Source organism: Dermacentor silvarum, chromosome 8 (assembly GCF_013339745.2).
Source record: "Dermacentor silvarum isolate Dsil-2018 chromosome 8, BIME_Dsil_1.4, whole genome shotgun sequence".
NCBI classification, from domain to species: domain Eukaryota; kingdom Metazoa; phylum Arthropoda; class Arachnida; order Ixodida; family Ixodidae; genus Dermacentor; species Dermacentor silvarum.
The window spans coordinates 28,917,191-28,939,983 of record NC_051161.1 but is presented as its reverse complement, the minus strand read 5'-3'; the positions used below and the strand labels follow the sequence as shown (position 1 = coordinate 28,939,983).

The 22,793-nt window shown below is 46.2% G+C and overlaps 1 protein-coding gene across 4 annotated transcripts in view; it reads left to right on the top strand.

Annotated features, from left to right (window-relative positions):
- The window catches only part of LOC119460932 (uncharacterized), a 72,017-nt gene extending 52,119 nt beyond the window's left edge, over nucleotides 1-19,898 (top strand). For 2 of the 4 annotated variants that reach the window (XM_049673256.1, XM_049673254.1), the window contains 14 exons: nucleotides 541-655; nucleotides 1,579-1,734; nucleotides 3,137-3,256; nucleotides 5,815-5,944; nucleotides 7,480-7,527; nucleotides 8,560-8,583; nucleotides 9,857-9,898; nucleotides 10,971-11,105; nucleotides 12,105-12,340; nucleotides 14,803-14,924; nucleotides 15,025-15,139; nucleotides 16,210-16,371; nucleotides 17,430-17,546; nucleotides 19,672-19,898. In XM_049673256.1, coding sequence (XP_049529213.1) covers nucleotides 541-655; nucleotides 1,579-1,734; nucleotides 3,137-3,256; nucleotides 5,815-5,944; nucleotides 7,480-7,527; nucleotides 8,560-8,583; nucleotides 9,857-9,898; nucleotides 10,971-11,105; nucleotides 12,105-12,340; nucleotides 14,803-14,924; nucleotides 15,025-15,139; nucleotides 16,210-16,371; nucleotides 17,430-17,546; nucleotides 19,672-19,821 — 1,672 coding nt within the window. In that variant the 3' untranslated portion in view covers nucleotides 19,822-19,898. The remainder of the gene's footprint in view (nucleotides 1-540; nucleotides 656-1,578; nucleotides 1,735-3,136; nucleotides 3,257-5,814; nucleotides 5,945-7,479; nucleotides 7,528-8,559; nucleotides 8,584-9,856; nucleotides 9,899-10,970; nucleotides 11,106-12,104; nucleotides 12,341-14,802; nucleotides 14,925-15,024; nucleotides 15,140-16,209; nucleotides 16,372-17,429; nucleotides 17,547-19,671) is intronic. The other 2 variants (XM_049673255.1, XM_037722069.2) reach the window with 2 other exon arrangements.
- Nucleotides 19,899-22,793: the final 2,895 nt, after the last annotated feature.

Genomic DNA, 22,793 nt, shown 5'->3' with positions numbered 1-22,793 from the left:
CATAAATGGATGATCGGTTTATTTCACCGTATGTTATCACAAATACGAGTGTTGATCCTTGTCAACGCTAAAGTGAATCCGCTGTGTATGATTCAGTGACTGTACGTTGTTTTCATCCTAATAACTTTAAAGGGACAATGAAAATGGATAGTAAGTAAGAACGTCGCCAGGACGTTGCACCTCGCCGCTGCGTCACGGATATTTACAGCGTGTCTATGGTCGTTAATAGGTTATATAACTACATTGACATTCTATACGGAACCAACGATTCAAATTAGCACGTGTCCTGCGAAAAAAACTGCCCAAATACGAACAAAACACTTTGAAATCCGTGACGTCATACTGACGCACCGCCGCTGACGTATCGCGCGAAATTAAGAAAAGAATACGTTCGGCTATATTTTTCTCCCATTGTAATCAACCGCCGTCCCCAAAATTAATGAAAATATAACTTTAAAGTGACAACTCTACTAATATGAGCCGATTTAAATTGGCACATGCGCTCTTTAGCGCGTCTTTAACGACAGCTGGGTCTCGCAGGTACTCGGACTACCTGATCCTCGAGACGCACCGTATCAAGCGCCAGGGTCAGTGCAAACTGTCGCTGCCCTCGTCTTTCCTCGAAGACGGCACGCTCACTTCCTCCGTTCCAATCGTAAGGGTCCAGCCGTCTACGCCCCTTTTCACAAAAAGCAACGAAGGGTGCCACCACCCCATGAAAACTTTAATTAGACAGCCTATAGACATATCCACAGACGTATTTATCTTTTTTCCCCCCCTTTTTTGCGAGTTCTATAGAGCGTTCATATATAGTGTGCGTAATATTAAATGCAAACATTACAGGAGAAAATTTTTCCCTATAATTGGAGATCTTGCCGAGCTTCCCAACGCGCTGTTGAGACGAAGTTTTGTTATCTCAAGGATTGACCAAGAAGAAGTACGAAGGGCAAAACCATCCGAAAAGTACCCCAGTTGAATTTAAACGTACGCTCCCCATTTGTACGTTTGCCTTTGCCTTTGCTTTGCTTTTTTTTTTCTTTGCTAGGCGACGGGACGTTAGCTAGTGCAGACGTTACTCAGGTTGTTAGCCCCAATAACAGCCGCCGTCCGATTTAACCCGAACAATCATGACACATTCCTAGCGGCCTAATTCTCACAAACGCAGGCTTCAAGGACAAAAAAAATATCGACGCCCTTGGAAGGAAGACGCAATAAGCTATCAGTTTCAAGGCACCCCAGCCAGGACTATCCAGATGACAGAAACGAAAAGGCGCTTTAGACTGTTCAGATATGTTCCTTTTAAGTTTGACGGAGGCTGTACGGAAATGGCTTCTTGGGCTAGCCTATTAGAAGTGCCTCTTAGGTGTCTATATGACATGCCGTGTCGCGAATGTTGATTTGGGGTGGGTTATCGCTTCGCGGCCTTTTGGCGAAGATCAAAGTTATTTGAGATGCGCGCTTGTTTGTCTGTACATACTTAAGAAGAAAGTGACGAACGGGGATGTTTCAATGAATGCCTGGGCTCTTGTGAATGATGTTATTTTCTGTTCTTGTTTCTCTCTCTCTATCTGACCTCAGCGAACGGCCCTTGCGTGGATGCGAATCCTGCACGTGGAGAACGAAACGTCAGCGCACCTCTGTATTTCCTTCAACATGGCCGCCCTCAACTTCAAGACGAGGAAAGGAGACAAGAACCTGACCTGCAAGAATGAGCGGTGGTCCAACTATCGTGACGTATGTTTCCGATCCTTGCAAGACGGGCAATTATCTGTGGAAGGACAGAGCTTTTTAGTAAAATTAATTGAGGAGAGGCTGCCGCAGCGATCGTACAGATACGATGGGAGTTATTGATCGTACACGGATTTGTCTGATCTTCACGCTTGTCGCTACGGACTTTTCTTTGTTGCTGTATTCATTACGCTATATTTGCCTTAATACTGGCATGACTTTTCAAACATTTTCCTCAACGCATTAAGGGATAACATTCGGCGCAGACTCATAATTAGTGCGAACTGATCCATTTATAACTCAATAGCTTGTCGAATATGATGAATCTGCAAAGTGACGAAGTTTTTTGAAGCAGGAAAGACGTAGTTTAGGCAACTACGTGTACTACCCGTCATTCTCAGGCTGGTAAAACCGCCGTGCCTGCAGATCACGTAGACAACTAGCGCTATATTTTTTGGCCGTAGAGAGACTCCGACGACTGTGTTAAAATCGTAAAAAGTTGTTGATTATAACAATGATGATCACGGGATGTCTAGGTCTACTGATACTCCGCAATCGCATTGAAGACCAGAGCGACAATTGACTTCGTAATGCGACCCCCAGCAAACAGTGCACCGTGTGCAAGCAAGCCTGCAACTATGAGGGTGGTTAGGAGTCCTGACACCCCCGAAATTATCGCCTCGGCGACATACTGTTCAGCACAACTTACATATACGTCATTACACGTCCGTGTCAATATATGCACTGTAAGTTTATACTCTCGTATATGTCAGCGACATGCTTGATTTACACGTGAAAATAAATGAATAGAAATCTTTCAATGCGGCCGCCGGTGCACACCGTGACACTCGTCCTGAAAATAATTCCTGGGTACGGCCTTGGCGGTTTGCGATTCGCTTTACCGATGCTTCTTTTGTCAAGCAGCGCATTTGTCGTTCTACATAGCGTCGCTTTACTTTTATTTATATATTTGTCGGCTACGTGTCTGCGTAGAGCAAGAGGTTATCACCGGATTTGGCGAACGCTTTGCGTCGTTTTGAACCACATAGTAATAACTATAGTGCCAGCGAGGGCATCTTCGTTCTTCGTTATGAAACAGTCAATCAGACACAATATCCGTATATCTTGCATGAAGTTCGCTCTTAGGGTACCTTTAGAGCACACAGATACGTTAATGTAAGACCTCGCGATGTCCAAAAGCTTTATTATAAAGGTGTAAGGCCTAAGTTGTTGCAGCGAGCGCCTTAGGGCGCAACATACGAACTCCATGAATTCTCGGAGGATATCCAAATGAGCACTTAGGCGCCTATTACAGGTTTGCGACACTGATTTTACAACGAGACTAGCACATTATGACGCTGGAAGATTGAGTAGACGCAGATTACGGCCAGTGTGCGTGCCCCCGCAGGTCTGCTCAAGCAAGGATGGCTACCAAATCCCCGTGCATGTGGACGGGGCGCTCGGCATGTATCGGACCAACCAGAACGCCTGGCAGACGTTCGACGAAGAGACCACACTTCGCGAAAAGGTGAACGCACAATTTTGTACCACCTAAAAAGGCCAAACTATACACGTGTACGTTTCCCGGCGCGCGAAAGCTCGCGCCGCGCGCCGCGCTTTGACGCGGACGCTCTGCCCCGCACCATCTGCGCATGCGTAGACGCGCCGGCAAGCGTATAGGCTGTAGTTTGCCCTTAAGTTTTCTTTTGTAATCTTCATTCAAGGGCTGATTTATTAGACGGAGTATAGCGGAAGGCATCTACACAGACATAGAGCTTTCTGGACCATCGCCAACCCCCAGAATGTTTAGTTGGTGTACTTAGTTTTCTTAAGTGGCGCAAGCTGTGTTAAGAGGAAGGTTTAGCTAGAGATCCAACTCCTACTTCGCTATTCAAATACATGTAAAACGCAGAAATGCTTTTTTTATTAAACAGCCGCTTGACCGATTTGAACTTTTTTTTTTTTTTGCATTTGAGAGAAAAGGTTAAATTCCACTGGTGATAAAAGCAGATCGAATTATGATTTAAGACCTAGAATTGAATTTTTTACGAAAATTGCTCAAAATTGGTAAGTTCTCAAAAAAAAAACTAGAGGCACGTTGTTTACAAATCCGTAACTGTGCACAAAAAACGGGTATCGCAGTTCTGTGAACTGCATCAGTGAAAACATCTAAAGCGGACAAATGGGATATACGAATCAACAGCTTACGCGAAGTTGTTACAATGTTTACGAGGGTTTTGCAGAAGTCATATTCGCAAATTAGTGATATATTTTAGAGCGGTGTATATTAACTCAAACTTTTCCGCTTTAGATATATTATTAGGTGTCGTTCACAGAATTGTAATAGCGTTTTTTGTTGCTTGATAGTCGAGTCATTTTTTTTTAATTTTGCAATTCTCAACAATTCTCGTAAAAAAGTTACGGCCTAAATAAACTTCCTACAGTCATTATATTTTAGCCCAAATGTAGCAAACCTCCTCAAAATCAGTGCAGTCGTTGCCGAGAAAAACAATTTCACGTATTCCAATATATCTAGATTGGAGCGATGCTAAAGCTCCCTCTTAAACTGTGCCTTCGAAGTTGACCAATCTATATCACCGTCAATAAGCCACATAAATGTAGCTTAACAGGTGGTGATTTGTGCGAGTAGGAATTACAAATTTATGGCACGCAGGTATCGCGAAAGGAGGCGCAGGAATTACAGGAACGAATAATCGCAGACACAACGATGTCTGGCTGCTGGAAGAGACGATAGGAATCTAAAGGACCCCAGATGGTCCAAATTAATCCGGAGGCCCCCAGGGGCTTCGTCGTGCCTCATAATCAGATTGTGGTTTTGGCGCGTAAAACTCCAGAATTTAATTTTTCTTTCGTGATAAGAAACACGTGATCACTTTCACCCGGCCGTTCCCGTGCCATGTCGTACTGTTCACGTGTCAAACAGACAACATCGTGTCGGGTTCGTCGCTCCTGTGGTTTCAGCGTCAATTCTTCCCAGAAGTACACGAAAGTTGGGCGAATTGGTATGCATTCAAGACAGTTCCGAGCAGCGCAAGAAAACGCAGCCAAAAAGCAGAGAAAAATGACCGGATCACGTGTTGCTTCAAACAGATCACCTGTTGCGTTAAACAGATCACGTGTGTTGCTTCAAATCAGATCACGTGCTGCATCAAAACAGTTCAGTGTTGATAGTGCAGCGCTTGTCCGGTCTGTTCTCTCCGCCCATTGTCTGCGTCTTCTTGAGCTGCAAAGAACCTCCTTAAATGCAAATGTGAATTCTGCGTTCACTGTCCACACTGAAGACTACCGATACGGGAAAAATGTAAGCGCATTTTTATAGCAAGAGACAAGAAGCAGGAATCTGCTGCCCCGGCAAGTCATTGGTGACTGATACTAATCTTTCAATGCAGAAGCGTTGTTCTATTGCCACGTTTTCAAGCAAATACCAGTAAAAATGCCACGTAGTTCTCGCCACCTCTAGAACACAATGAATCAGTGAAGACGATGCAAAGAAAGAAGACTGTGCGAAAGTTGAGCGTCGGGCCGAATGGCTGCTCCGTTGCCGCGGTGCACTGTGTGGCTAGGTTGGCTTGGTCGCCAAGCAACTTTCCGCCCAATATCTGTAACGTAATTGTCGTCCGCAGCTGGTGTACAGATTGCGCCGTCGTGTAGTCAACCGTTGGGACACTCATCCACGGCGTCCTGAAAATCCTCAGGATATCTACATCTGGTTAATCTAACCAACTAGGAAGATTACTCATGAATCAACCCTTTGGATTATCCACCTGCCTTACGCCACCCATCCACCCTCTCTCTCTTTTTGTCACGCATAGACGCACACACGCGAGTGCGTTAACGCTTAATGCATCGCCTCCGACATGAACGCCTGTAAGTAGACTTCTCCCTACAGTAGATCTTATTGTGGAGAAACCGACCTTGGCGAGCGCTCTCTGCGAACAGCTCACTCATGCAGGGGACAGCTTTCGAGGTACATGGAAAATCTCCACGTACAAGCTAGTTACTGCCTGTTCAAAAAAAAAAAATACCGGCGTGTTTGTTTGTTAATGTGAACTTACCTTCACGCAGGTGGAAAGGGCGGTAACCCTGTACCCTCGTCTGTGCGTGGCTGCATTCTACCTTGAGTACGAAGACTCCATGGGCCTCTGCCGGCCCAAGTTTTCGCGGCTATCCGAAATAGCCCAAACACTGAACAAAGGCGAGCACTCTTGAAGCGTTGTACCGAAATGTGCGCAGAACGTTGTCGATTAGTTGGTGCATCGGCGAGATTTTAGGCGAGTTACCGAACGACTAAGCTAAAGCTATCTTTCTAAAAGAATTAGCGCCGTACATGGACATTTACCAACCGCTTGGTACACATTTGCATGTACAATGCAGCTTCTTGGACGTGCGATGACTTCAAAGAGAGAAGGGGCGTAATTTGTGTTCGTGCTGACAGAAACATACCAGGCTGATAAGAATAGTGCGGAGTGCATTACTGGTAGTACTTCAATTGCATTTCATCATGGGGAGTTCAGGACTGGAAACCAATATTCCTAGACAGTATAATTATTATCGAAAGCTGGGCTTCTCACTTGTGCTGCGTGTGCGCTAACTGGCCTAGCGCATGCGCATTCACATATCTATACATTTTCACGAAGATATATAGCTTCAGCTCTTTTCCGGTCCCGTGTGTCCAGTTTGCGTCGTGCTTCAGCATAGATTTTTCGTAGTAAACTTCATTTGCTGTCCAAAAACAATGACATTGAAAAGGCTTTGTAGAGTTAGTGATTTCCTTGTACTTACCTTTGAAATCCTGTAAAATATTCGAATCACTAGCCTTAAAAAGTTCCCTCTTTCTTTTTTGTTTTTTGTTTAACGTGGTATACAGAAAAGTGTAGATGTATAGAGGGGCGAAGAGCATTTACCTGAATAAGTAGACAGGTGTTGTCATACGTGAGAATTCACAATGATCGTGTTTCCGATAAGCAGAACGAAACGTTGTCACAAATTTCGTTTTCGATGCTTCCCACGAAACAACAACGAGTTGACTCAAAGCTGCATAGCAGATTCTTGCCGCGTATAAATCTGCAGCGAGGTTCAAGTTTTGCTTTACTAATGGAAGACGCGGCCACAGACGCAAAACAACGAAAAGCTGATCGTGCTGCTACATATCTACAATCGAGATATATCAGAATAGTCGGCTATCCTAACGGTTTCAGTGCATTTATTTCGCAAAGTGTTTCGTTCGTAAGTGCTTCTTGCCATTGGTCGGCTGCCTTTGCTAATGTTATCTCCAGCATCAAGATTGGCTAGAATTTTCTCTTACGAAAAAAATCTAGAGTAAGAGAGAGCTTTTTGCGAATATGGGCTCAGAGCCTTTTACTCTGATGCCACCCGCCTACAACAAGCGCACTTATTCTCGACCCCGTCGACAGCTCTCGGCGGCCCGCATTGGGATGCCGATTGGACGATGAGGCAGCTGGCGACAAAGCTATAGCAAGTGAACACTGGTGGCAAGCATACGAAAAGAATAGGCATAGCGTTACATCGGTTGTTATTTCGTTCTTCCAGCCCGTTTCTGGCAGTCCTTGGCAAAAAGTGGTTGCCCCCCTAAAAGCACTGCAAATTTTTGTGTATAGAGTATCTAAACACACAGAGGCATGAAGGTACGAGTATACGTGCATGCGGAAATACTAACGCAACCATGTCAGGCGGTGGCACGTTTAGTTTAACAATAGAAACTTTGTGCAGGTCCCGTGGAAAATTTGGTCGAGCTGAAACCGCCGATCAACGATGGAGGTAAATGAATCCTTCGATGCTTTTTTGTATGCCTGAGCGTTTCGGCAAGAAGAAGAGAAAAAAAGACGACCATATGACTAGACACGAGCTTTTGCTCAATTTTATTAAGTTTTACACCTGTGAATTGCCACTTCAGCTGGTTGCGCACTCCATCTCGTAATCTTGTAACTTGGATTGTCCAAAAAGAAATGACCGTCGTCTCCATCATAATTGTATCTAAATATTGGTCTCCTTTCGGTAACACATCCAGAAATTTCTTTGTGCTCTTGGGGACAGCGGGAAAGAAGGTTCAGCTCGCTATCATTAAGTGTCTTTGATTTGTCGTTACGCAGTGCCCAGGACCAATCGAGGCTTTGCTTCAAAAAATCAGATTCATTTTATTATTTTTTTATTTTTTTTGTTTTTTACGTGCCAAAGCCACGATCTGATTATGAGCCGCGTAGTGCAGTGGGGGACCTCGGAATAGTTTGACCATCTGGGGTTATCTACTGTGTACCTAAATCTAAATACATTTTTTGCCATTCCAACCTAACCAGCCCAAATCGGCGCTGGCAAAAATCAGAGCCCGAGATCCCGGGTTCGAGTCACTGGTGCCAGGATCGAACCCGAGATCTCGGGGCTCTGCTTTTATCCTATGCCGATCCGGTCTGGTTAGGTTGGACCGGTTTGGCCAACACAATTGCGATCACATGGTGATGGTGTGTGCACTAAGCCACACCATCGGAACAACCTACAAATTTGTTTTGTGGTCATTTGTCAAGGAGAAGACGTGTTCCCCTCAGCTGTCGCCGTCTCGTTCTCTCTCAAAAGAGAATAGTATCGCAGTTCTTTTTCTTGGCAGAATCTGCTGGTAAAAACGTAACACTCTGTGCATATAAAGTTTGTAAATACAATACTGCAATGTACTAGATCCAGACAGGTTCGCAGTGTGCACATCATTGGCTGCACTTAAAGAGAGAAAGGCTGCACTTAAAAACTAAGGCAGGTACGCACGACATATACCGCTAAGAACATCTTGCGTTTCGTTTGCAGATTCTCGTGCTCGGCGTGGAGCAGGTAAGGAACTATCGATGTCGTACTGCATACCGAAAAGAGAACCGCGTCATACTCCCGTAATAGTATGTAGAGCACATGTAGTTGGCTTCAGACTTCACGTTCCGTCTCTTTGAATTACACTCGCGGTGGTATTTGCAGAATCAGTACTAAAGGACTCCACACCAGGTTTGAGCATTTTAAACAAAAGAGCGCGGTGCCTAGATCATGCATTGACGATCGTGTTTGCAAAAGTACTGCACCCGTGTAAGCAGCGGAAATAGCCGAATATTCAAGCAAAATCCCGCGCGCGCTCTCGTTCTCGAAGCAGCCTTCCTCTACTTCGGTTGAAACGACGTCACAGGCAGTCGCCTCCGCGTCACGTGGACAGCCTGCAGACAGTGCACAAATAGCCAGCAGCAACGAGAACGTCAAATCAGTCAACTGAAACCCAGAGTGCCCAAAACTGCCGCCGGAAATGTTACCTTAAGAAAGTGCACGAAGAAAGTGGGAGAAGCAAAGATTATGACGTGAATGTCACGTACGCGCGGGCGGGTGTGTGTGTGTGTGTGTGTGTGTGTGTGTGTGTGTGTGTGTGTGTGTGTGTGTGTGTGTGTGTGTGTGTGTGTGTGTGTGTGTGTGTGTGTGTGTGTGTGTGTGTGTGTGTGTGTGTGTGTGTGTGTGTGTGTGTGTGTGTGTGTGTGTGTGTGTGTGTGTGTGTGTGTGTGTGTGTGTGTGTGTGTGTGTGTGTGTGTGTGTGTGTGTGTGTGTGTGTGTGTGTGTGTGTGTGTGTGTGTGTGTGTGTGTGTGTGTGTGTGTGTGTGTGTGTGAGAGAGATAATGCTGGTGTGGTGGCCTTAAAGTGCGAGAGAACCATCGAACCAGTCAATATTTCTGACTCGGTATTTTACGACAGAACTTCAGCGTCTGCGGTAGTACGATAACACAGATGTCTCGTATAAGTATCGTATTAACGTGCCTCAACTGAAAGAGCGGCAATGCTGCGAGGCACGAAGATGCAAACAAAACGGAAACTGTAGCGCTGATCTTGTCGATCAATTCGTATCGCATCCTTCTGATACCGCTTTGTCTTGCTTGGACCTCCCACCACTTATTTTCAAGCTGCCCCATCATTCTTGAGTGTACCGATGTACGATGTCGCTCGCCGATGCAGTGATGAGTCGCGCTGGAGGTTAGGTTGTAGAAAAGTGAAAGCATGCCAGAAAGGTATCAGCTATGGAAATGCAGCCGCGTGGCTAGATCATTATTAAGCGTCGTGTTTTGCATTGCATTTTCAGAGGTGACGACTGCCAAGCCCGAGGAAAAACGAACGGTCCGCCGTAAGTGCATCCGACTGAAAGGAAGGCGATGCTAGCAATTTAAGTTTTGCTCTCGGCAACTCGTATCTAAATACATGAAAATTGAGAAATTGTATAGCTCCGCATTCACTGCACAGCATTCGATGAGGTTTGTTATGTTCAAATGAAAAAGTTATAATCTACCTACTCCATGAAACAGATTCTTTATTTAGACTATTTTTTTTTTTTTTGAGTGCGTTAACATTAGGAGTGTCAAAGTGGGAAAACAGTGTATGTTTATGAAATGTGGGAAGGCGGTGAGCTGGTAGAGGCAGAGAATGAATGGGAGAGCTTAGAGGAGCGTGCAAATATATATATATATATATATATATATATATATATTGAAATGCATAATCGACTAATTAACAAAAAGTTCACTAATTAGGTTTCTAACTAATTACCTTATGGTCCATATTGCAATTTACAAATTCTCGCCGTGGAGTTCGCAAGGCGGATCCACTCGAACGAATTCTCAGGATGACACCTTCGAGGCAATCTTTCCCGAACTTTGCGGAGAAATGCATTTGCGTTCCAGTTAATTTTGTGCTTCAATGCCTGAAACGACGTTTTCTTAAGAAAGTAACTGGAACGCCAACGCATTTCTCCGCAAAGTTCGGGAATTGATATTGCGAAACTGGTGTCATCCTGAGAATTCGGTCCAAGTGGATCCGCCTTGCGAACTTCACTGCTATAGAATTTGTGAATTGCAATATAGGCCATAAGGTAATTAGCTAAAACCTTAATTCGTGTTTTTTTGTTAATTAGTCGAATATGGATTTCAATTTTTGTAAGTAATGTCCACCTCTTCGAGTAGACCAGCTCATGAACTAGAATTGTGCTATCTCCCACAGGAAGCCTCTAAACATTTCTGAAAGGGTTCGATGAGACATCCTCTATATATAAACACAGAAGTCGAGACACACAGACAAGTTTCCTCGCTAAGCACTAGAAAATATATCATACCAACGAGGCCGAAAGTAAACCGTTGCAAAGCTTTCTTCTTATCTCGCTCGCTGACGTCACGAGGCCTCGCCCACCGACGCGTGTTTCGCAGCGCACAACCTCATTTGCGTGATGTCGGAGAAGACGAGCGTGCAGCAGCAGTTCCCGAACGAAGCGTGCGACTTCGTGGTCTTCATGGACCTCACATACAACGGCCAGGAGGACAAACTGGTGCCAAAGACCAACGGTTCGTGGTAATCTTTCCCAGCCGCCGCCTTTGCGTATACCACGTCGCGAAAGCGCTGCGTCGAAGTGTCGCAAATCGCAATGCTTTAGTGGGCCGTGAATTGCGTGCACATTAAAGAAACCCAGGTGGTCAAAATTAATCCGGAGCCCTCCACCACGGCAACCCACTGTCCAATTTCTGTACGTTAAAGCCCACAATTAATTATTAAACGAAGCTGATCGCGCGTCGCTCCCATCTCTCCGAGACACGTATAAAAAAAAAATTGGAGGACGCTTAAATTTCGCCTTTACGAGTGGAACGCGATAGTATTCAAAGATCCCCGACTGCTTGTCACGCTTCCCGGCGACTGCAGCTTGTGTAACCGTAATTTTTAACGCTATGCACGAAGGCGAGCTTTCTGGTAGGAACGCGGCCTCTTGCGTGGGCCGATCCCGGAGATGGTGCACAACCGCGCCAAAAAATTACATCCCTCTCAGGTTTCCGTTATTATTTCTCACTTTTAATATTTCAGTCTGAGAATATTGAACATAAAAGTTATGCGCTGTGGGTGTTTTGTTTCATGGCATTTGTTTGTGGGTTGTCATTCTCGAAATTCCGAGGAATAGCTTTGTCAAGAATGTAATACAAGGTATGAGCAACGTTAGTGATTGAATGGTGGGGCAACATAACCCGCACATACTGCATGCAAGACGTGGGATATACATATACCTTAATATGTACGGGAATTTTTCCTCACGGAAACTTCGCCAACACCGGCGCCGACACCTGATTTTCTGCCACACGGGGCCCTTAACGTTATCGCATTCAATTACAAAATCAACGTCGTTCTCTGCAGCGCCCGAGCGTGCTAAATCCTAGCGGTGTGGACCGCGCGAGCAACACTCAGCTGAATCTGTCTGATGCACTTCCCTTCATGACCCATACCCGTTCACGGAAATGAACTTAACGAGGTCGTTAATACGAACGAGATCACTCTATCGTCTCACGGTGTCTTTTCAGGTTCGGGCTTCGAGCTGTTCAGCGCGATGGCGGCCAACGGCTCGGGCAACCACCTGGTGGCCGTCAGCCATGAGGACATCCGTGAGTGTGTAGACAAGTGGAAGGACCCGCTTGCACTGTCACACTTCGTCATCACCACCTCGTCGTGGATCACTAAGAACAAGTTCGACGGCCTCGCCTTCCTCGGGGTGCACGTCCCCAACGACCGCTTACCTACGCTGCACAAGATGCTTCAGGTGAGACTTGCACTATTGACCCTTTTCGCGGCGATCCCGTGGGCGCTGCCATGTTTGATCACGTGGTGACGCGTCTATTGCTTGCCTCAACTGTCTCCGTTGCATCCTTGTTTACAATGGAAGTGTATGACGCCTGCGCGGCTTAGAAAATCTCTGTTTTCGGAGATATCGTAGACGGTGACTAGGTGGACGACACGAAGCTTTGATCACAGCTTCAGAGAACATGCAAAAGTGCTTTCAGAGCTGATTAAGCTATGTTCAAACGGCGCAAGCAGCGTATATGGTGCTTGTTCTAAAAGCGGGGCTAAATGTGTATTCTAAGCTATCAAAACATTCCGCTCATGAATTCAGTCAGGATTAGTGTGTTTTGCTCTTTCTTCTTCATTCGGCAAGTATTTTGGAGCAGTGGCTTGTCAGTTTCTGACTCAGTGAAGTTCCTCGGGGCGGCCACTATCTGATTACTTTCTGCCTAATCGCTCGCGGATGTGCTCAGTTCCGAATAGATTTGTTCTTGCTGCGCACAAGGCTTGAAACATAGCGGTTGTGTACATTGTAATACCTTGTAGCAAATATATATATTACAGCTATAGTAACTCGCTTACTCTTGCGGACCGTCACGAAACATTCAGCTTCGACCATTCGTGCGCCATCAGTGTAGTCCGTTATTTATTGTGCGTATACAGTGCGCATATAGACGATTTCATGCTCACGATAACAGCAGCGAGCGCGCCGCCCCCAAGAAACTTCCGGTCGCGTGCCTTATCAGTCTTCTATGTTTTAACGCATGGTTGCTACTTTGCCAGTTACACTTCGCAACTACGTCAGAGGGCAAAACCGGAAGCCGTGCAGGGCCTATGTTTGTAAACAGTGAAAGGGTCTATACTCAAGTGTGCGTCCATTCACTTATTCTTGATACGTCGGCGATAGAGTGGGCGTAAGTTTTTCTGCTATTTGGGACAGATGTGTATAGATAACGTGCTCGAAACTTATGGCGCTACTCCCTTTGTCATTGTTTAACGATCGAGTGGTACGTACTCACTCTTGCCGACGTTCTGGGGATGAAGCCCTTTCTTTGAAAGTTAGCGATACAAGGCTGGCGGATGAGCAAATTTCTGTATCATCGATGAAAGTCGTACATCACGAAGTGCCGGTACAGTTCGGACAGTTGCTGCAGCGGTCCGCGAACTTGGCCACACAGATTCATTCTATTCCTTAGCATGCCAGTCACTATTCTTGCATCCAACTACTGCACACGTCTTCAATCCACACGATTCAATCTAGCATGATTGGAGCACAGTGTGATTGCGAAAACTCAGTGGCATTTCCAGCTGATCGCACAGAAGCAAGATAGAAGCGGTAATGGTTTCGTATTCGTGCGCGGTCGCTGAGGAGAGGTATGGCGCGCCGCCGTGAGCGCCATCTCGTTTCTCTAAAACAAACTGCTCCGCGAAAAGGGTCAATAGAAAATCAGGGAGAAAAAAAATGGGAGACGCTTAAGCTTCGCCTTTAAGAGTAGAACGGGATAGCATTCAAAGATCCTTGACTGCTTCCCACGCTTACTGGCAACTGCAGCTTATGTCACTGTAACGTTTACCGGGCGAGGCGGACGGCGAACGCTATGCACGAAGGGGAGCGTTCTGGTTCTTTTTCCCTTTTTTTTTTCTTTTCCCCGGCCAGCCGGCACCGCCGCTGCCGCGGATGCCACGGCGCCGGTCTGTGATTGGTGGAAACGCGAAACGCCGTTGGCGCCGTGCTCACTGCGTAACGGTCTTTAAAATGTCCTATAGCCCGCAGTTAAGGGTGGCAGGGCTCCACTGAATGAGAATTGAAAGAGAGCTTAAGGACTGCTGGAGCCTAATGGTGTGTTTTCAAGCTACTTGGAACACTTAATTATGGCGATGTGGTAAGAATGGACGCTGAAAATGTCAAGCACGTGCTGGCGGCTTGTAGCAACACAACCGTTTCCTCTCAAAGTTACGTTAGATAGAGTAAAACTTATAAATAGCTGCTCATCAGTACCTGCTGATGCTCGGGTTGTTCGGGTAACCATTGCACAGTGTTGTGTCTGCCTTCTTTGTCCTGTCTGAAGCGCTGTTCGATTACCTTCTAAGATTTCACCAACCAGCCCAGTTCAGCACACTCTTTCATACCACAAAAGATGTTTATATGTTCCGGAAGCCTATTGGAAGGGATGAGTGCAGCACTGAGAAATTATTTCGGCATGTTTTTATACCGCTACCACCGTCTGCAGTTCACCGGTGGTATGAAACAAAAGAAAAAGAAAATTTCCGCACATACGCGAGTGACTCCTGGTGGTAAAACGAATATAAGATTGTTTATGTGACTCTACAACGCGGCGTCTCAACAATGAGGTCTTAGCATATGAAGCGTTAATTGTATTGAATAATCGTAACAATCTTCTTTTTTTTAACAAACCGCGCTGGCTGTCACTGTCGTTGCAGAAATTCCACGAGGCGTTTAAGGAGAACCGGCCGCGGTCGCTGCTGCTGATGTTCGCCATCCAGGTGACGAACTACAAGGCAGCTTCTGTCGAACTGCTCCAAAATCTGCAGAAGATCGTCAAGTAAGATTGATTTACCACAGAGACACGAGCAAAGTGGTGCACAGGTACATGTGCACTACGTATGGGGCACCGGGTCGGTGAAAATGGCTACCCTTTGCAGGGTGGTCGACTACACCATCCTGGAGACGCACCACTCGCGGCCTCTGACCACGTGCAACGCTCTTTTGCCTACGTCATTTAGAGAGTACAGCGACCTGGCTGACAGTGTGCCCGTGGTAAGTATCCGAGCAGCGACGATCGTCACCACCGGCGCAGAGAAGGCTGCATCGGGACTGACGTAATCGTGGCCTCAGAGATTGCAGCTGCACACATTAGCTCCCGTGTGATCTCGGAGGACACGACGTAATATTAGTTGGAATATCGAATCTACGAAATAAAAACAGAGCAAGCACGACACTAACCACGTTGAAAAGAGACGTATATTGTCACGTTCTAGGGACGGTGAGCAACCCCCGCAATGGCACAACGCAACTCACGAAACAAACTGTTCATAGTGCGAACCTGTGCCCAGAAAAACAAGTAACACTCAGCACAATGATAGCGTCGAATACACTCGACCATCGATCATCGAAATCTTATTTGCGGATCAGACGCGTCGGCTATTTAGCGATGACTCAATCAATCTTCCAGCGTATTCGCTGGTGCTCGCTTACGTTCTAGGATGTAAATTCAAGTCGCGCACACAATCTGGTTGCACACGGCTTGGCGACAACATAGGCAGCATGATAGAGAGCCATCGATAACATTCTGAGAACGCTCCCGATACAGAAAGGCGCGTTTTGCGCTGAGTGATAACTTTAACAGTTAATTTGTTAGCACGCCAAATGTGGTCCCAGGAGAAAGGACAAACAAGTACGCGTGTCAATATACACGGTCATCTAATTAAGTTCTACTTGAATCATGCGCACATGCACTGAAGGTAAAAACAATCAGGTACCTAAAAAAAAAAAGGAAGGTAAAAGGAGGTAAAAATGGGATATGGTACACAAAATCATCTATTGTACCCTCATGACCTAGAACAAAACGCGAACTCCTTGTCACCAAAGTGTACTGACACCATGCCCGCGAACAAGTGAGCCCAGCCGCGCCATCTCTGGTCCTTCAATAATTTCGCTAGTAGCTTGATCCGCACTTCTCTCCGAAATGACACACGCTCTTGGAAAACAGCGCTCTCTAGAACTGTCCAAAATGAAATTGAATGTGCGACAAGCAGTTTCCAGCGCTCAGTTGCCTTATAGAGTGATAAGGCACGCTGCACTGTCGTGTATAACGATAACGCGCGCAGGTTACGGCGCTCGAGTGGACCAAGCAGCTGCAGAACGGCGTGGAGCCGCTGCCCAACCTGTGTTTCTCGCTCAGCCTGGCTTCACTGCATTACACGCTCAAGACGACCACCAACAACGTGGGCGCGCCCTGTGACGACGAGAAGCTCATACCCTACAACCAGGCACGTACTATACGACGCATGCTTGCACTGTCAGGCTAGACGACGGAGCAACGACCCGCATAATAGCTGGCTTTTCAATTTTATTTAAGGCGGGGTAAACCAAAATGCTCTTAGCGACTGGATTCGAGCCATGCCGTTAAGTGCATTGAAACACACACCTACAACATACATACGATTAGGAATAAGTTCAGTGTAGAAGTTCTCATATATAAAGCATTAGACATGAAAGAGTTGAAGAATTGGTTGTACTTAGGATGCAACAAAGTGCTTTAGATACCACGTAAATAAAATTTCCAGTACGTGGCTTGGTTTAGGCACAAATCGCATGCGCTGGTTTGTAACAGTCGTTTTTTTTTTGTTTTTTTTTTCGTTTCTTTTTTTGCGTACTCAAACTCCTGGCGCTCGCTAGGGCATTACGTGAGCATTATGTAAGCGCTTGCAAAGTGTGCTACAGTGCCGAAAAGGTTGACTCAGTGCGGCTCGGAGTGCGAATGACAAAGCAAATCGAGACGCCACTGTCTTCTGAGAACACGTATCAAATATCGTAGTCACCGTCGCTTCCGCCACGCGTGCTGTTCAACGTATTTTTTACAGGTATACAGACAAATGAAAATGTTTACAGGCTGTATTCAGGGTATATGTAACTGTGCATATGAAGTCACAACGGATTGCGACCCCTTTGCTGTATTTTTCACAAAGCGTAACGTCGTCTTATCGCAACGCTATACGTATAACAGCAGTGTGAGAGCTGGCATGATGGCACGTCGAGAATCTGATTGCACGAAATCGCTATGAATACGACGTAACGGGAAATGCGTATTAACGAAAGGATGCGCAATTAGCGATATCTCGCTTTGGTTAGTTGTAGAAGCATGAGAACAAGGTGAAACGGATATTGAGACGTGTTTCCATCATTTAAGGCCATCAACCGTGTGATCACCGAAGCTAAGCATGTTTGTGCTTGATCGATGAAGCAGTCAGTTTTACAACACAAAATATATATGTGCACTTCACCAAGAGCAAGGCCTTGTCTTTATACGGCGCCGATTTGCTTGCAGACGTGTTCCAGAGATGACTGGGTGGGTCCCATTCAGGATGAGCGCGCCATCGCGGCGTACCACTACCGCAACAACCAGTGGCAGTCATTCCTCACACCCGACAGCATCACCAAGATGGTAAGATAGATTCACGTCTGCGGGCTAAAGAACTGAATGCAACGAGAATAGGAGGGGTAGGAGTAAATAGTTACTGTATATGCTACACCAGATACCTTTGGGAGCATATACAGTAACTCTAGGGGTATGATGATGATGAATTTAGTGTTTTGTGGCTCAAGGGCCAAGTCCAAGTGGGGCCAAAGAGCGCCAAATCCCTAGGGGTAAACGGAGTCCCAAGTTACTGTATAGACTGGATCAAAAGTGTCAATAATGGGGGCTGCACCACCGAGTGCACCTTTCAGGTAAACATTCGCAAGACAAGCTGAAAGCAAAAAATGCAGCCAGTTTCACTAAGTGAAATCTGTCGAAAAAGTGGAGATGTGGTCGTTCTGCTTCTGCGATTGTCGCGTATGTTTCTTTTTCTTTTCGCTCTTTTTCTTTCTTTTTTCGATTAGCCAAGATTCCTTAACTATATCCACGTTGAAGCCCCCAGCGAGGATGAATGGAGTGCTTCTATAGCACTCCGATTCAAACCATGCAAGGTAATGAATCAACTATGAACTCTTTTGCGGTCTTTACCGCTAGACTAGGAGCCAAGCGGATGCCGAGCGGCGTCCATTGTGCGAAGAGCGCGCGGCGCAAACACGTGCAAATATTGACCCTTTTCGCGGCGCTTCCGTGGGCGCTGCCATGTTTGATCACGTGGTGACGCGTCCATTGCTTGCCTCAGCCGCCTCCGTTGCCTCCGCGTTTACAATGCGAGCGCGTGACGCCGGTGCGGCGCAGCAAACCTCCGTTTCGACGCATATCGTAGACGGTGACTGTGTGCACGACACGAAGCTTTGGCCACAGCTTTAGAGGACATATAAGTGCTTTCAGAGCTCATTACGCCTTGTCGAAACGGCGCGAGCAGCGTATACGGTGCTTGTACTAAAAGCGTGGCTAGAAATGTATTCCAAGCTGTCCAAACTTTCCGCTTATGAATTAAATCAGGATCAGTGTGCTTTGCGTTCTTTATTTGGCAAACATTTTGAACCAGCGGCTTGTCATATTTCTGACTTAGTAAAGTTCCTCGGTGCGGCCACTATCTGATTGTTTATTTTCAGCGTAATCACTCACGGGTGTGCTATGCTGCGATAAATTTGTTCTTGCTGCGCACGAAGCTTGGAATTTAAATGTTCTGTGCTTTGCGGTAGCCTGTAGCAAAGACGTATTATCGCTAGTACCTCACTTACTCTGTGGACCGTCAAGAAACATTCAGCTTCCAACATTCGTGTCTTGTCGGTGTAGTCGCCGTCACTCATGCTTCGGCACATTGATTCAAGTGTGCGCCTATTCACTCACACGTTGGCGATAGGGCGGGCGTAAGTTTTCGTGCGAGTAAGGGTGGATGTGTGTAGATAACGTGCGGGAAACTTAATATGCCAGTAAGTGGCACTACTTCATTTTGTAACGAGCGGTACTCACTCCCAAGTGCCGACGTTCCGGAGTTGAAGTCCTTTCTTTGGAGGTTAATTAGCCATACAGCGCAGGCGGATGAATTATATTTTTTATCCTTGAGGAAAGCTGTGCATCGCGAAGGGCGGCAACACAGGCAGCCCTTATGTAGCAGCGGCGACACAGGTTGATTCCATTCATTAATATGTGAATCAATATTTTTGCTGTGAACTACCGCACGTGCCTTCCCTTTATCGTTACACATTTTGCAGTATGAATTGGGAACAGTGCATTAGCGCACACCCAGTTGCATTTTCGACAGCTGATCGCACAGTAGCAGTAATGGTTTCGTATTCGTGCGCATTCGCTGAGGCAACGTATGGCGCACGGCCGAAAGCGCCATCTCGTTCCTCTAGAGCAAACTGCTCCGCGAAAATGGTCAATACCCCGGCGCTTCTCCTCCCCGGCGCTCACTCCGATTGGTCGGCTCCTCTCCACCCGGCGAGCATCGGGGGGAGGTTCGGGCGGAATTCGCATTCCACCCGAACCCCCCCCCCCCCCCCTCTCACCTACCTCACGGGGCGACCCAGACGGCGTCGCGCGGAGATGTTGCCGTATTGAACTCAGCGTATCAAAAGCGATACGTTGGACAAAGTGTCTGAAATTAGACTTAAATTAAATCGATCTTCGTATTTTTTTTTTTCAGATGCGACTTGCCCTCAAGGTAAACCCAAGCGTGTGCGTAGCGGCCTACTACGTGGACTACGAGGATTATATGGGCATGTGCAAGCACAACCAGACGTTCCCGCGACTCACGGCAGTACGACATGTACTCGACCAAGTCAGGACGCGCTGACCAGCATCCGTCACCCAACCGCCACCACATCATTCATCACTGGGAATCCTTGAAATGAATGCTCACATGTCTCTCCATACACGACTCTTTCTTTTCTTTCTCGCATGTTGGTGCACGGCTGCAAAACAGTGGGCAGTGCGAGTAGAGTACACCGTAAATATTCTACTAAAATTACTAGGGGGAATCGCGGCGGTGAGATTGTTCTGTTATACCATGGGAATAATATGTAATGATGATTAGTGCGTGGGTTTGCCTGGTCTTTGTGCCCGTAGCTTCGAACGTTCGCGCGGATTTGCTTGCAGCACGCTATCTGCCTTTATCGGACCATATTACGAAGCAATCCTATCTACATTTAAACCCAGAAAATGATACTGTGTGCACATGCAGAATTATTGCGAAATGTTAGATTTATAACACAACAAAGCTGCAAAGTCCCACAGCCGTTTGAAGCCAGAAGGACGAAGTTTAGCCAAGCCCATTTACTAACCATCATCCCCATATCGCCACGCTTGCAGCTCACGTAGACACTGGTTCCCTCTAGTCAATATTGTATAGGGAACTTGCAGCAGTCCTCGAGGATTTAAGGTTGACATTGCGTTCTGGATTTCGTCGTTCCGCTGTTTGTTGATATGGCATGCCTTACTTTTGTTTCTTTTTTAGGTTAAATAAAGATCGTAAGCCTCGAAACCCCAGAAAAGATCTTGGCAGAGCGTCCCCGATTATTTACTATAATAGCGTTTTTGCGAGCCAGCTTCGGTCACGTCTCCCATGAGGTGCGTGTGCGTCATGAGATACCTTCTGGGATGCGTAACCGAAGTTGGTTCTATGGAAAAGCTATTTTAGTAACTCGTTCGTAAAAAAGCCTACCAGCATATTTTTTTCTGTAGTTTCAAGATGTAGAACCTTTATTTAACTTTCAAACAAAAAAAAATGGACAGTCGAAAAATGTCCTGTCCGTACTACTTCAAGTAGCTATATTGTGGTTAAAGTACTCGCTTCTTGAGGACAGTGTGAATTTCAGGCAATACACATCAATAGGATTTCCCATTGCACGTGGTACTCTATATGTTTCCTGTTATTCCGAACGACGTATAGCCGTAGAGTTGCGATCTGGGTCAGTTGGTGCATATTCTTGAGTATTAAACCAGTCAAAAGACGAAGTACAGAGAAGAGACGTGGCACATACAACGACTGGACTAACAACTGTGCTGGGAGACGAGGTTCTTCAATAAAGCACAGTTGTTAGTCCAGTCGTCGTGTGTGCCACGTCTCTTCTCTGTACTACGTCTTTTGACTAGGTTTAATGCTCAAGAAGACGTATAGCCGGCCACATCTTGAGCTAGCTCGTGCTAGCACAGCCTTTTCTGCTTTCCAGCGCATTAGGATGGGGGGTAGCTTGCGAAACAGTCAAGGTTAAGCTCATGCTCACAACTCGTGTGCGGATATAGGAGAATCACCTATTCGGTTGTTACTGTCCCAAGGACCTGGCGTAACGCAAGTCAGTGCTCGCACACGCCAGCTAAAGATTTGGACGACTGTGTGTACGCGCCTGCGTAAGCGTTCAAGCTTGCCAACAAATGCCGTAACCTTAATGCGCTACGTCGAGCGCAGTTAAACGTACACGGGATACGCTCAAGATTAGGTGCTGTAAGTTAGATACTTTTATTATATTTCGTTGATCAGCGCTAAACCAACGCCTCCTCGATAGCAGGACTGTGCACTCTGCTTTATGACCTCATGCTACTTGAACCGAAATTTCCATTGCCAAGCCCAGCGCCAAAATCGCGGCGGCTTACTCGGGACCGTCCCCATTAGATTCTATGGCAGTCGGGCAATTAAGGTAACATGACGTCACGGATCGAAGTGCACCGGCCTTGTGCTATCTAGGAGGCGTTGGCTAAACCCGCGTACAAGACACGCAAGTTTGCGCTCTTTCGTTCGTCTGCCGGGAATAGTTGTACAATACGAGTAGGGCCAGTGAACTTAATTATGTTCTGAAAACAAAACAATTAGAGAAAATAGGCGAAGAAAGCATACGTTCAGTTAAAGGGACTGACAACTGGCCAGAATCTGTTGCGAAACGTGGATGGAAATGAAATGACCGTGCTTTATATATTGATAGAATCCAGCACACCTGTTCGCGATTTAAGTAGGAATTATAATCTTAAATTGACAAAGAAAGTCTGAACAACCAGTAAGTGGCGAGGCCTGGCGGTGAAATCTTGGTACTTACTGTACATAAGCCGACTGTTATTAAGTACGGCATGATTATTGCTTAAAATTGCAGTTGGTATATTATTCTATGCTTCGGAAATCAAAAGCTCACGCATGGCTACGGCAACACGCTGAACTGCGTATCACGTACGTATAAAAGCCACGTTTCGTTTTCGATCCGATTGGTTTCGTTTTGACTGGTTAACTTAACTATCAAAGCAGTTGGACAGGAAACCACGAAAACATGTAGCTATTATCGCAGAAATACTTTAACACTTCGGAAAGCATGAATCGCAGGAACATAGACTTGATAAACAAATAAGATTTTCTCATAGCTACGGCCACACTTCTCGTCTGTCTCCCACTAATGCCGGCGTATAATCGCTATCGCGCTCACCTATCACCGTTTTCAGCATGCTTCCGGTGCAGTACTTCCGGTGAATGACTGCATCCTTACTGCAGATTGAAAAATTCTGATAAGAAATGTTCCACGGCGTTTTCGCGTTCCCATTTGATGATTAGACACTCTGACCGGTAAGCTTTCCATTGCACTAAAAAAATGGGTACCATGACAATTGGTTGTCAGTCCCTTTAATGACATGATGTAACGCACACAACCACAAAGGAGGACCGCGTGCCTGTGACGTGTTCCGTGTGCGTCTTCTTTTTGACTATGCCCTTGCGCTACATCATGTCATTAAGTAAGCACCAACGAGCCCAGCGACATCTTCGTCTGCACATGTTCAATGTTCCCGCTG